At 29.0% G+C, this 14,789-nt stretch overlaps 1 protein-coding gene across 1 annotated transcript; it reads right to left on the minus strand.

The window, feature by feature from the left end:
• Window positions 1-10,198: 10,198 nt before the first annotated feature.
• LOC113404170 (E3 ubiquitin-protein ligase RBBP6) lies at window positions 10,199-14,705 on the minus strand. The gene is made up of 5 exons (XM_026644996.2): window positions 14,422-14,705; window positions 13,812-13,973; window positions 13,002-13,188; window positions 12,627-12,746; window positions 10,199-12,203 (listed from the first exon to the last, which is right to left on the minus strand). Exons 1-5 carry the CDS (start codon window positions 14,644-14,646, stop codon window positions 10,258-10,260), a joined length of 2,640 nt encoding a protein of 879 aa, XP_026500781.2. The 5' UTR covers window positions 14,647-14,705; the 3' UTR covers window positions 10,199-10,257.
• Window positions 14,706-14,789: the final 84 nt, after the last annotated feature.

Genomic DNA, 14,789 nt, shown 5'->3' on the forward strand with positions numbered 1-14,789 from the left:
GAACAATCAACTGCGCAGGCACTAAATCATAAAAATAAAATTTATGACTCAACCTACCGTTAGTTCAATATATCACAAAGCTAATTATCTTCTAAGCTAGCTTAAAAGCCCTGTACACATACTAACAACTGTCTCGTTTATCCAGCGGGTAGCTTATATGGCTACAGCTGTAACGGTCCAGGGTTCGATTTGTTCGAGAACGAAAAATTATTACTGGTTTCTGTCATGATTCTCTGTTAGAACTTAGATTTGAAAAGTTGGCAAATATTACGTATCATTAAAATACAAACGCAGAAATAATCATAAAAAATAAAAAGTGTAGTCGTTACAAAAGCCAATAACTCCAGCCGCTGGGAAATTGAGGTCTCTCATATATTAAAGACAAAATTGCTTTGTTTGATTCAGCTCTGTATCCAACACATGCAGGTTTCCGTACGGTAAACGTAATTCCAGTTGCAGCGATCTGGACCAATCAGTAATCACGTTTTATAGTACAAAGTATTACAAAATACTACACCATGTCATAGCAATCAGTAGCCTTCAAGAAACGTTTAAAATAAACAAACAAAAATTAAACTTACAAAAAAATTATATTATTTTAAAAATGCGTAGATATTTTCTTTCATATTATATTAAATATTAAAACTATAAAAATATGATCTTCAAACGACGAGTCTGAAATTCGAAAGAAAAAACTCAAATGTCATCCACGCCTACAAAATACCAAAGAAAGTTACAAACTCAATTTGCATTCGAAATAGAAATAAAAAATAGGCAATTGTGCTAAGGCGACTTGGAGATTCAGTTAGTAAAGAGTCCAAGGAATAAAAAATGAGAATATACCATTCGTTTACAGTAACATTCTGTGGATATTAAATTGTAGAGTTTGCAACTGATTTTTAAAGATTACAAAATCATCATACCATAGCCATCAAGAGTATTAAAAAAAAACACAAAGACAAAATAAAACATCGATTTTACTGTATGAGCTAAAAACATATTAAATTAGGACAGTTTTATAAATGGAAGCATTAAAACCATTTTTTTTCTAAATTACTTTGATAAAATTCGAAGCAAAGACAATAATATTGTATGCTGTTTGTAATTTAATCATGATTTACATATTATTATTATAAAATAATAATATTTGACGCCATCGATAATTAGTTGGATTATTATTGACTACATTCAATTTGTGCAGAGACAATAAAAGAGCAGTAAACTGTTTTTTTATAGATGATATTCAATATAGACATTATTAACAAGCATTACAATTTAATATACATAATTAATTAAAACACAAGAACGTTTTAATTACACTAGTACCTAGTTATATAATGAGCTATTTGGAACTTAGTAAAACAATTGATTTTTTCGTTCAGAAAATATCTATTTCTTAATTTATCCGAGCCAAAATCGTATATTTGAAATATGTAAATGTATTATTTTGATAACGAACTACCGTTCTAAAAATACCAAGAATCAGGAAAAGCATTTGAATAAATGCTATTCTTCTGTAAATAAATCGCTTTGTGTGAACTGTAGTGTATATTTATGCACTGAAATCGTAATGCGCCTTAATTGAGCTTTAAAAACATTTAAATTTACCGTATCCTAAAAAAAAAACCATTTCAATTTATTACGATGTTTCTTTTGTATTCAATTTTTTTTATCTTTAAATATAAAATTGAAATAAGAACAAACAATTATTTTAAATTGAAAAACATCAAAATACCTTTAAAAAATTATTCAATTCTATACATTTACTTAAAACTAAGCTAAATTCTGAAATTGCTAAAATGCCGTCGAAGAATTTATAATAGACGCTACAAAGGACAATTTATTTCTAAAGACAAAAACCACAACTTTCATTACAACAAGGCTGCACTTTAGAGCCCCATGAAACATCAATTTAATGGCACGGCCGGCGCTTTGAAAACAAGAATTTCAAGTTAAATGAGAAATCCTTGCAAAGAACGGCACTCTTTTAATAAGTCTCCAGTAAACGCGACTTTGTGGAGGAGACATTCCAAAGGAATAACAAACATACTGATGTAACAATACGACTGCTTACAATAGCCTAGACGCGTGTCTGGCTCATCACGTTTTGATACTTAAACTTTCATGTAAAAACGACTTGCATTCAGGCAAGTGTAGAAACAGTACCGAGTGCAAACATACATTACATAGTAATTATACGTACGTGTCTAGGCAGTCACAAAGTACTCAATACAATCCCATATATTAGTTGTTATTATTATATATAAATTATGTCCGATATAAATAGTTAAACATTGTTGTTGTATAAATTAAAAGTTCTATTCATGTCTGAGGTATTCAATACCGAACCGTTGAAAGGTTTTTGAAAATCAGAACATTAGTTACGCTTTTATATCGAATAATGATTTTGACTTTGACTTTGACCTAGGAGGCTGAAAACGAATAAAAAACCAAGGATAGAGTAGATGTAGATCAGTTATTTCACTGAAAAATAATAGATAATAAACGTTATTAAGATCAGTGTAATTACAGGTTAAGGGAAATAATATCTTAAATCGAATAGGTTAAGGAATGATTTTATATACTCTATTTTGATTTTAAACACTTCTTAGTACAATGACAATTTATACAGGCGGAAATGATTACCTAGCGTTATAATTAATAAAACTAACCTAAACATTTTTTTTTTAAATTATCCAAATATCTGTGTTGATTTATGGTCTATATATGTTTATTGTCAAGATTTTAAGTTTGTTTTTGGCCTTCTGTGTCATAGATATCTATGTCACAGAAGGCCAATTCTACTTATTTACAACGTTCAACGTTACAATAGTTATAATACGTTAAGGGTTTGATTCCAATCCAACTTCGACAATTGCCCATAAAACTAAACCTCAACTGAACCGTAACAGGATAGGAAACGAACCACTACACGTACATACCAATGCCGTGATGTCGAAATTTATATATCACTTAACCTAATAGTGTACTTCTTTGTTAATATTAAAAATATGTTTGGACGTATTTACATTTTTTAGAGATTTTTAAATGCGACCTAGCCTCCAAAATGTAGGTGTAACTGCTTTTATTTCCTTTACCTATTTTTAAAAAAAATAGTAAAAAAAAAAACATGTAAATTTAAAAAATAAGTTAAATTTTATTATTATTTATCCATTTTATTATATTTATCTTGTATGAGACAAGTATATATGTGATTGATATTACGTTAAACTTATCTTAATTCTTAATTATTATATTGTATAATTGGTCGATTGAATAATTAATAGCTTATGGTGTGAAGTAAAATTAAGGATAAGTAATCAAACGGAATAGAATTAAAGAACAATTTCTAGTGTTATATAGCAAAGCTATTAGCAAATCGTGTGTAATATGCTAATCAAAGGTTTCTTTTTCCTCGATTAGATCCTCTTTTTCCATAGGTATAGGCTACAGATAACTGCCAATTTCTAGAATTAAGTTTGAAGTTAGACTCATTAATCTAACTCAATATGAACTCCCATTGGTCGGCTATTGTATCAACCAATTACAATGCAGATCAAAATAGAATTAGTTTATTTGCATTTAATCAACAGTTCAGAAGCTGGAGGTATGTTTACTTAAAACATTAGTTTCGTTAACTTATGCACGCACACCTTACGTAAATATTGGTATCTGAACGAACTTAGACGTGTTATAGCCATCGTATATATTTATGATGCTACATATATATATGTATACGAATATTCGTATATTGTATCATATCAATAAACTATTTTATACTTTACTAGCTTATATGCATTTCCTAGTCCATATTGTAAAACACAGAAAATAATTTTATTCGCAAAGCGATATTTTCTTCTGTGAATTATTTGGCTGCTTTGAGTAAACATTTTAGTGGTTTTGATAAAGGAAAGAATGATAAAGGATATGACAGGTGATGGTGAATTTCTCCATCCATTGAAACGTTGAAATAACGAAAAACATATATTCCACAGTTATATTATAGATTAGAAAACTGTTTTAGCTTTTTTTTCACGCTCAAGCTTTGTAATGTCATTTACATCACTTAACATTTCACTAGTGTAGTGTACTACTACTATAATTATTAGTACTATTAATAGGTTTAATTAAAATCTTTTTAGGAATCCGTGCCCAAAGGGTAAAACGGGACCCTTTTAGTAAGACATCGCTGTTTGCCTGTCTGTCTGTCCTTCTGTCACCAGGCTGGTATCTCATGAACTATGATAGATGAGATGATGTATTTCTATTGTCGTTAGAACAACAAATACTAAAAAAACAGAATAAATAAATATTTAAGAGGACTCCCATACAACAAACATGATTTTTTAACCGTTTTTATGGATATTACTACGGAAGATTTCGTGCGCGAGTCCGACTCGCCCTTGGCCCCGGATTTTTTTACTCTTTTTTACTCTTATTTAATACATGTATAACGACGAATACATATTATACTAAATTGTAATATGTCAGAACTAGTTTAAAAATAGTTGTAATATTAGACCAATCCCCAATTACATGTGATGTACATATATATTTGTTACAAACAGTCTGTCAATTTTATCGACGAATAATTATCAATACAAATATATAAACAGTTTGACTATTATGTGTATTCCACTATATTAAACCGAGAAAATGAAACCTCGAAGATAAAATATATTCGAATATTTTCAAAATTATAAAAACCTTCCAACAAACTTCAAGCTATTAAAATTGTTAGAAGATAAAGATAAATATCATTTTTATTTCGATAAAATCGGAAACTCGTTGTTGAATTCGGAAGGGTAATGTCGGTAACAGGTTTGTAAATAGGTCGTTATCGTATATCATCTTCCAATATTAAACGAGAAGTAGGCAAATGTTGTTAAATAATAATTGTAATAAGAACTCAAAAACTTTGTATAAGGATACGAAGAAAAATTGAAAAAAAAAAACTTAATTTTTTTAAAATAAACGAAACTCGATCACAAACAATCAAAAACTTTGAATTATAGGTATTCGTAGACGTCTTCGTGTAGTATTTAATTTGAGTGTTCGATACGACTTGAGATCATTCAAGAAAAGAGCGTATACATTTCTTAAAGGCCGGCAACGCACCTTTAAACCCCCGGTGTTGCAGATGTCCATGAGCGGTGGTAGTCACATTCCATCCTCCTTCTCGTTTCCCAATTAAATCATATTAATCAAATAACCTAGTGCCAGATATATTGTATGATATTTGTCATCATCATCATATCAACAAAACAAATATTGTGTAATTATGAACTCAACTGGTTAAGTAACGAATAAAGGAACAACGTTTGTATTGTTGGAATATCTAACAGCTAACTAATAAGTAGTAATATTCTGGAATCATTTATTAATTAGATAATAATACAGTGTATCTATATAATTTGATAGTAGGTAGGTACACCAGATGGCTATTAATTGAGTAGGGAGGTATAATCAATTAATAGCCTTCTATTTAGGTAATGCTGGATACTCTTACAATAATAAATACGTACTTATATAGAGTATTAAGAGATGTTCGAAACTAGATACTTAGTGTCATTATAATGAATTCGATGACAGTAAATGTGATTAATTATTGTATTTCTTTTAAAATTCAGCGTTATAATTTAGTAACATGTTTCGAGTTGGTCTTTATTGACTTTGTACGAACTGGTATCCCTTTTGTGCACAGATCAGTGGCGGATTTACTACCTCGCTAAGCAGACTTTATCCTAGGACGGCAGTCGCGAATCAGACTGCTCGAACATCAAAAATAAATCTGTAAAACGGATTACTGACATCAGACAGAAATAAGTTGTCAAGACATCGTTCCGATTATTTATTTTTCCTTCTTTCATTCTGCTTCTAATGGTAAACGAAGCCGAAACAGTGTGTTAAAACAGGAAGCACGCGACCCGCAACCAGTATTCAGCCTCTGTCTATACTGCCAAACTGGGTGATGGACCAATTTTTATTTGCTTAAACATCTGAATAAAATATATTTGTAAAGAAAAAGTACTGAACTTATCACACGTACGAGCACGATGCGCGTTGCGTTCGCTTCGCTTGCAAATCGCCAGTATAATATCAACAGCCTAAAATATTCTTCATATCGAGAACTATACATAAATACAATTGTCGACGGTGAATATTCATACGTGCGAGTTCATAGGGTTAAGGGCAGCAATAATTAAACAGCCTATACCTACTTGAAAATGAGCAAATCCGTAACTAGAACAGATTAAATTTATCTTAACGTGCAGGCAGCGAAAATTAATTCTAGTAAATTCTGCCACTTCCGAATTGTAATTACGTAGGTACAAAGTTACTATTCACTTTGTTTTAGGTAGTATGAATTGCAAATGAGATTTATGCATTGAATTCATTGCAGTTAAGTATGTATACCTACCACTTTTGAACTATTAATTCTACTCGTGTTTGCTTAAACTACGCTACAAAGTTTTTTAGCTGCAGTTATGTTGAGACGGACACGAGTATTGTTGAAACAAGAACTTTGTATTTATATTTTCCCTTAAATATAAAAAAATAATAATGTAAGAAAATAAACAAAATGGCTTTAAATGTAGCAAAATGTAAACATATTAAATTCACAAAAAACAAATATAAAAAACCGACAGTATATAATATAAACGGGGAAGTACTTAAAGAGGTAGAAATTATTCGGGATTTGGGTATAAATTTTGACCAAAAACTTAAATTCGATAAACATATCGAAATCTTAAGTCCTCAAGGCGTCAACAATACTAGGATTTTTAATAAGAGAATCTAAGAACTTCAAGCAAGCACCTACAAAAATTTTTATGTACAATGCATTGGTGAGAAGTAATTTAGAGTACTGTAGTGTAGTTTAGTCTCCTAAATACAAGAATCATATCGATAGATTTGAATCCATCCAGAAAAAATCATTAGACATTTAACTTTTAGCTGCAAGCTTAGCAAAGTACTAAAATCTTACGATGAACGTATTTAATTTTTCAAACTCTCTCCATTGTCGAAACGTAGAAGTCTGTTTCACTTAATAATTCTAAGTAAAATCGTTAATGGGTCTATTATTAATTCTGACCTTTTACAAAAACTTACTTTTAATGTTCCACCAGATTACCTAGGTAAAATAATTTACACTTGTTTAATAAGGCAAAGCATCGCACAAATCTTAAACTACATAGCCCACTTTCACAAATGTACAATGCTTATGATGAATATCAAAACAGTGTCGATCTAAATGTTACGTCCATTGCGTCCATGAAAAAGATAGTACTGGGCAGCAAAAAGTTTTTTTTTTACTTTTATTTCCTTTTAATTAACATTTATTTAAATAGTTTTCAAATTAGGTTAAGATTTTGATTGTTTTCTTTTTGTGCATGCTGTGTTCTTCTTTAAGTAATTGTGACACTTAGAATATAATTTTACTTTGTTATATTATGTTATGTTATGTTATATAATAAATATAATATAATATAATATAATATAATATAATATAATATAATATAATATAATATAATATAATATAATATAATATAATATAATATAATATAATATAATATAATATAATATAATATAATATAATATAATATAATATAATATAATATAATATAATATAATATAATATAATATAATATAATATAATATAATATAATATAATATAATATAATATAATATAATATAATATAATATAATATAATATAATATAATATAATATAATATAATATAATATAATATAATATAATATAATATAATATAATATAATATAATATAATATAATATAATATAATATAATATAATATAATATAATATAATATAATATAATAATAAATATTGTGATGTATGAAAATATATATGTATGTAAGAAGATTATAAGAAAAACAAATGAGACCCGTGCAGGACAATAAAAATAGACAATAATAATAATAAACGATTACAGTAATAACTGCCTTTATGTTGATATATTGTTTTATATTTATTAATACATTATATTAATCTATCTGCCCGGCCCAACTTCGTTCTTATTTCAAAGCTTTTTTTTCTTAATATAATGAATCCAAACCGATCACAGGTCCATATATCGAGTCCAATCTAAACCATTGCGTTCAATCACAAACGCACACAAAAAAGCAAATCAAAATCGGTCCAGCCGTTTAAGATAAGTTCAGTAACATACACGCGTGCACAGAAAAAAACTATTATACTTAATCGTCAGTACTAGTTTACTTACCACTTTATTCAAAAAAAAATCGTGTAATGTCAATAAAAGTTACATTTAAATGTATTATATATACAATAAATAGCATTACCTAAATTGACCCAAGAACTATACAACATACATAGCAGATATATCGTAAATTCGAATCGTCTCACACGATTTCATCCAATCTCTTTAAACAAGTAGCTCAGCTGAACAAAACAAAATTAGATTCGCGTAAACAATGACACTAACGACTCTGCGAGGGTTATAGAGGCCCATTATCCCTCAACTTACACAATATCACTTAAGAAGACTTCTTTTACAATACTTGGTTTGTGTAAGATCAGCTAAATCTAGCAACTTTGACAGTAAAGGAAAAGGCCAGCGCTCCATCATTTTGTTTATCTTCGAATCAGACGTCATTAAACGATTGGGATACTTATCGATTTTTCAAAAAAATTTAATTTTAATTTAACATTATTTTAAAATCACACACACCACAAACACACAGTATAGCTTGGGAACGAAAATATCTCACTGGCTAGAAGTTTGGACAATCACAACGGAACGGACAAGCATCGGAACTGACAACCATATTATGATCGCGTGCCAAATGGTACAGGATAATATCGTGAGAAAACCTATGAAATTTCGCCTGCCTGCCTCAACCAAACCTGAGAACAGTATACAGGTAAAAAAAAAGAAAGCTTATTCTTTAAATGTATTCCTGGTTATTTATTTGAGGTATTCAGTATATTTAGTATTTACTATAAAAAAAGGATAGTAACGAAATTAAAATTTGAATAATTTAAACTATTCGTATATTAACTGTATAATATTTTGTATTATTGCTTTTCGAAGAATCTGCTGCTTTTTTGGGCAAATAGAAAACAAACAAATCTCTTTGATAAAAATCATAGAAGTCGCTTGAATTATACAACAATCATAAATATGTAATAGAAACTCAAAATATAGTATGACAACATTTTGGAGTTATTCATTCCTCCCGATGCTTTTCTAAAGTAAAAAAATAAATATAGTGTTAGGGAATAGCCCAAGCCTGGAGGCTACGGTGTTACGTCATAAGGTGTCATAATTAATTATATGACATTATTATATATAATGATTACAATCTATTTATTTTACATTATTATGTACTTATAACATTATTGTTATAATTAGTTGTTTTATAATTTGTTAAACTTTAATGAACACTATTTTATTTGGCATACTATTTAAGACTAGCACAAATACATATACATACTTCTTTTTTTAAAAAGATTGATCTGTTACGAGAAATAATAAGATGTTTGGAGGTTATTGAAAAATATTATTGTTGGAGGATTATTATAAAACGTGATTTTATTTTGTCATCTTAAATATACTGAAATTACAATAGCTTAAAGCTCATAATAAGAGATTTCCATAATATTTTTATACATATGTTCATTCCAATCGGCTGTAATTTTGCAAATATAATAAAATTTGCATTTCTTGCTCAACTTTGTCGTTTTACGCACACTAAAACATCTTGTAAACACTAGCGTCATTTACTCATACTTATGTACGCCGTTGATATAATTTAGCTTAATGGTGGCGCCCCTTCGTAGGTGAATAGATCTATGAAGCTAAAGCTGTCTGTATATAGTTTGTTAGCTGATTTTTTTATGTAGGTATATTTGTTTAGTAGGTCTTTCAGTATTGAATTACATAAAAAACATATCATTTATTGATATAGATTATTTAAAACAAGTATATGTACATGTACATAATAAATTAAAAAATGGGTAATATTAGAAGGTATTTTTAATTTAAAAAAAAATCAAACGCAGTCGATTGAAATTTCTCCCAACTTCTTATATAAATAATTTCACGGCAATAATAACATTTACGTTAATCACATCAATAACAAAAAAAATCTACAACAATGTATTAACAAAAGAATAGGGTGTAAAATTAATATAATTTATAAATAATTCATTGTTATTATTATTTTATACGTATTTTATATCTTTAAAATACTAAACAATTATCTACGTACATTATGCGACAACACCTGTGGACTTCACTTTTTCCTTATCCTTATTCTTCTTTTGCTTCTTCTTCTTCTTTTTATTGGGATCTTTCTGCTTGTTTATATCATTATACTTTAGTAACTTTTTATACATTTTCAATAAGAGCTTAGCATTTTTTTCCATTTCTTTACTTACTACTTTGTTGTCAGTATTTCCTTCAACATGCTCCTTTTCTTCTTTATCCGTCGCTATTGGATCTACATACTTGGTAGACGCTTCTAACGTATTGAAATGTTCAATAGAGCCTTCAACGACAACATCTGATTCACATACTTTAGGGCTTATATCTTCGGTAATATTTTTAGTTGCTTCTAACATTTTCTTAATATCCTTATTTTTCTTCCTTAGAGCATTCAGGATGTTAGATGTTGTTAAAACCCTTTTTACTTTCTTGCTATCTAAGTATCTATCTCGCCACGATATGTTTTCTTCTTCATTGAGTCCTTCTGTTGACTCACTTGTCTCTTTTTTCTTAGTCACAATGTCTTCGTTGTGTATTTCGTCAATTTTAGCAGAGAGTGCCGCTATTTCTGCAGTTGTTGGCTCCTTTGATAAAACGGAATCTCCTTCTATTTCAGAATGTGACGAATCATCGGATAGTTCCAAAATTTCAAATATATCATCAACATCATCATCGTCGTCTATTGTAAGTACGTTAACAGATTTTTCCTCAATTTTCGTTTCTGTGCCTTGTTTGTCAACGTTTATTTTTTCTGGTTCTAAATTTTTAATTTTAGATTTATTATTTTCAAAGAAGTTCTGATCGCCGCTTTCACGAAAATCCTTTTTCTTTGACTTTTTTTGCTTCTTCGATTTCTTTTCTTTCTTTTTGTTTTTTATAGTTTTGCTATCATTGGCAGTTTCTTCATCTGATATATAAACTACTTTACTGGATCCATCGTAATGATCCATTTTTGAACAAATTTTATCGGAAATTTCACCATCAGATAATTTTTCGTTTACATCTTCTGTCTTGCTCAGTATTTCGCCTTCTTCGAGTTGTTCTTCATTATTATTTTCTTGAGCATTGACTAAATTTATATTTTCATTTATATTTTCTTCGTTTTGCTGAGGTATTGCCTTATCTATATCGCCATTTATAATAACTTTGGTGGTTTCTTCTGAATTACAATCGTTTGTTAGGTTATCTTTATTAGACAAAATTATGACATTTTCATTAATATTATCAGCATTGTTTATTTGAGGACTACAGTCTTCTTGTTCAATGTTTTTCTTAACATCATTAGTTTGCAATTGTTTTTCTTGGATTTCTATTGAATGGTTTATTTCTTTAATACTAGTGTCATCTGATACGTTAATATTTTCTGACGTTCTTGTAGTATCTAAAAGTGTTTCAGTAGTTTTTGTGTTGTCCGTATTATTCTTATCGATTTCTTTATTTTTATTCGGAATGTCTTTTACAGATTCATTCTCAGAACTACTTTCAGAATCTTTTGAACTAGAACTAGTGAAATTATCATAGTCCTCCCTATTGAAGTTTTCAAGAAGATCCATTTTTTCTGTGTCCGAAAGTTGTAACATTATTTCATCATGGTCGCTTCCATCTTTCTCATTTTTTTTCGATTTCTTCTTTTGCTTCTTCTTAACTTTACCTTGAATTTGACTTTGTTCTGGCTTAGGTTCTTCTTCGTTAGAAATTTGTACAGATAATGCTTCAACAGGAGCCTTAGGAATAGCTGTTTGGTTACAGACATTATAAGTATAATTCTTTTCTTTTTCCTTGTCTACTATATTACTGTTCGTAGAAATATGTACTAATTTATTCCTATTCAATTTGATTTTCCGTGAAGGTTTTGTCTGTGGTACTGTTATTACTAAATTATTTATTCTTTTCACACTAGCTGAATTTTCGATTGGACATGTAGTATTTATGCTCGGTGATGAAGGTTTAGCTGAAATAAATAATATATATAAATATATATTTACAGACATTCAGATTTTCTTACAGTTTTGTGGAAATCGTCTGAATATATACTACACAATCATCACTTCCTGTTCTACTGCTAAAGAACACTAAGTATTGTTGTCAAAAGGGAAATAAATTCTTATTTCCCTTTAGATATGGTAAGAAACTAAACTGGGAAAGAAACCAATGTCTAATTGTAGTATTCTGTCATACAAAGCTTATAAATATACTCAACTTGTTTAATTACCAGATTACATGATTCACAGTGATTAACATCTAGAAAACTAGAAAGAAATATTGCCCTAGTCAAAATACTTGGGCACAAGAATATCTTTACATGATGTTTATTATTGTATTTTGACATTCATAAAAAGAATGCACAAATTATAAAAAGATGGTTTTTTTTTACCAGTTAGACTCTCTGCCTTCGGTTTTTCATCCTCACTACTAATTTCCACAACTTCTGGTGGTTCCTCTTTTATCTCAACTTCATCAGATGAATCATGTTTCGTTGGTACAGTCTCCTGTTCTGTGATCATTAAAAAACAAAAGATATAATTAACTTTGCACTATGAATAATGTTTATAGTTGAGATTATGAGACCATAAGTAGGTTAGGAGATCATAAGTAACAATCCATTTTTATTTATACAATTACACCTGTTTCCATACTAACAATGTTACTATTATATTTCCTGCACAGTATTCTAGTCTTTGAGATTCAGTCAGGTCAAAAGATATTTTATATAGATTATATTTCAATTAAAAATTATATTATAACTTACTATTGGTATTGTCTTGTTGTAGTTGAGCTCTTATAGCTCTAGCCCTGGCTTGTAATTCAAGAAGCTCCAACACAGTTAGACCCGCTCTTGATGCTTTAGATCTTTCTTCAATTTCTTGGTCCTTGTTACTGCTGTCACTGTTCTTGCGTTTATGCTTGCCTTTCGACTTGTGCTTTCTATGTTTATGCTACAATGATACATTAACATTTTACCAAAATTATTTCCTTTTAAAACTGAATAATAATAATAATAATTTTTACTTTTAATTATAATAAATAAAATAGTTACAACATTCACCGGCATTGATGGAGTTGTAAATATAATAGTTTAAAAAATATATGCTATTACCCATTCATAGAACTAATGTAATCATAATTTAATTATAATTTATGTTATACACATAAAACAAGGTAACTTACAATGTATTGAATTCAAGTAACAAATAAACTTTACTAAAATAATTGTTATATTGAATCATTTTTCTTCAGACTATGTTACTGCATAATAGTGCATACACAATACTATATAATATTATAAACTACTGTTACAGCAACATACTGAGGTTACCTCCTTTCAGAGGTCAATGACATTGTAACTAACCAGATGTGTTTCAACATCTCAGGCACAGTTTAGTGATCATAGATGTGACTGTACTAATGTTTTATGAAATATAGCTTTTCTGACCAAAGTAAGTTTATGCTTGCCTGTAGAGGCACTCCAGAGGTGAAAACTGATAGATTTACCTAATGGGGCCTGAAGTAACAGATCACCATACAAACATATTATAAAGAATTTGACTGTTTTTCTAACCTTTTTAGTTTTAGCACAGGGCTGGCTCAGTATCTCTTCATCAGACGATATACTATCAAGAGAGATGGTCTCCATTGGCTCTGAACTTGAAGACTCTGTATCAGTAGGTGGATCTGCTCCATCTAGTATGGCACACAGACGTTTTGAGCTAATACCTAAAAGCTAAAATGAACTGGACCATTAAAATTATTACAATTAATGTAAATTACTTTTAATTTATTGTTTATTATTGAAAACTTGATTGGTTTAAGTATTTGGGGTCTTCATTTAATTCATAGTGTTATAGTACTGATATTCTTCCAAAGTTATAAATAAATAAATTACATAGCATGCATAATTCATAGCAAGCAATAAATAATTATAAAATATTAGTGAAGACAGACTGGCAGTTAAGCCTCCTGATAGTAACCACCACCCATAAACATTGGCACAATAGGATATGTTTTTCTATATTCAAGTTAAAAAAATATTAAAATCTTCTAAAACCTCATGACCTTACAAGTATTTACTGTACCTAATAAAAAATAACAGCGAATTGAAAAATAAAAAATTGTAAATTTTTCAGTAAAGGGCATTTTTTTTTAAATATATTATTCTGACAACGACTTACTTCCTCTGTACACAACTCCTGTAAATCATCTATTGATATGTCTTGCACACATTCAGGTGCCATTGCCTTTAATTCCTTTGGTTTTATAATAGAAAATACCTGATGCATCAACTCGACTCTATCGTGAATATAATATGCTAGGTCATGTTCTTCGTTGTCTTTTGTCCGAGTTGAGGATGTTTCCGGCATCTCTTGCTTTATTTTATGGTGTTTAATTCGATGCATTATAATTATTAAATTAATTTCCTTTAGATGTATATTGCAGTAAATCACACTAAGTACAAACAGTAACAACTTAAATTCAGGAATAATGACACATGTCAGTTGTCATTTGTCAAACAAGATAAGATTTCAGATGAATTAAATTG

The sequence above is a fragment of the Vanessa tameamea genome, chromosome 10, assembly GCF_037043105.1.
Source record: "Vanessa tameamea isolate UH-Manoa-2023 chromosome 10, ilVanTame1 primary haplotype, whole genome shotgun sequence".
NCBI lineage: Eukaryota > Metazoa > Arthropoda > Insecta > Lepidoptera > Nymphalidae > Vanessa > Vanessa tameamea.

Bases quoted from the DNA above. Each gene is read 5' to 3' on its own strand.
- LOC113404170 (XM_026644996.2), bottom strand. From the start codon at position 14,646: ATGCATCGAATTAAACACCATAAAATAAAGCAAGAGATGCCGGAAACA. The intron at 12,747-13,001 runs GTAAGTTATAAT...TAATGATCACAG, and splicing joins ACAACAAGACAATACCAATA to AACAGGAGACTGTACCAACG. The intron at 12,204-12,626 runs GTAAAAAAAAAC...TATTTATTTCAG, and splicing joins GAAGGCAGAGAGTCTAACTG to CTAAACCTTCATCACCGAGC.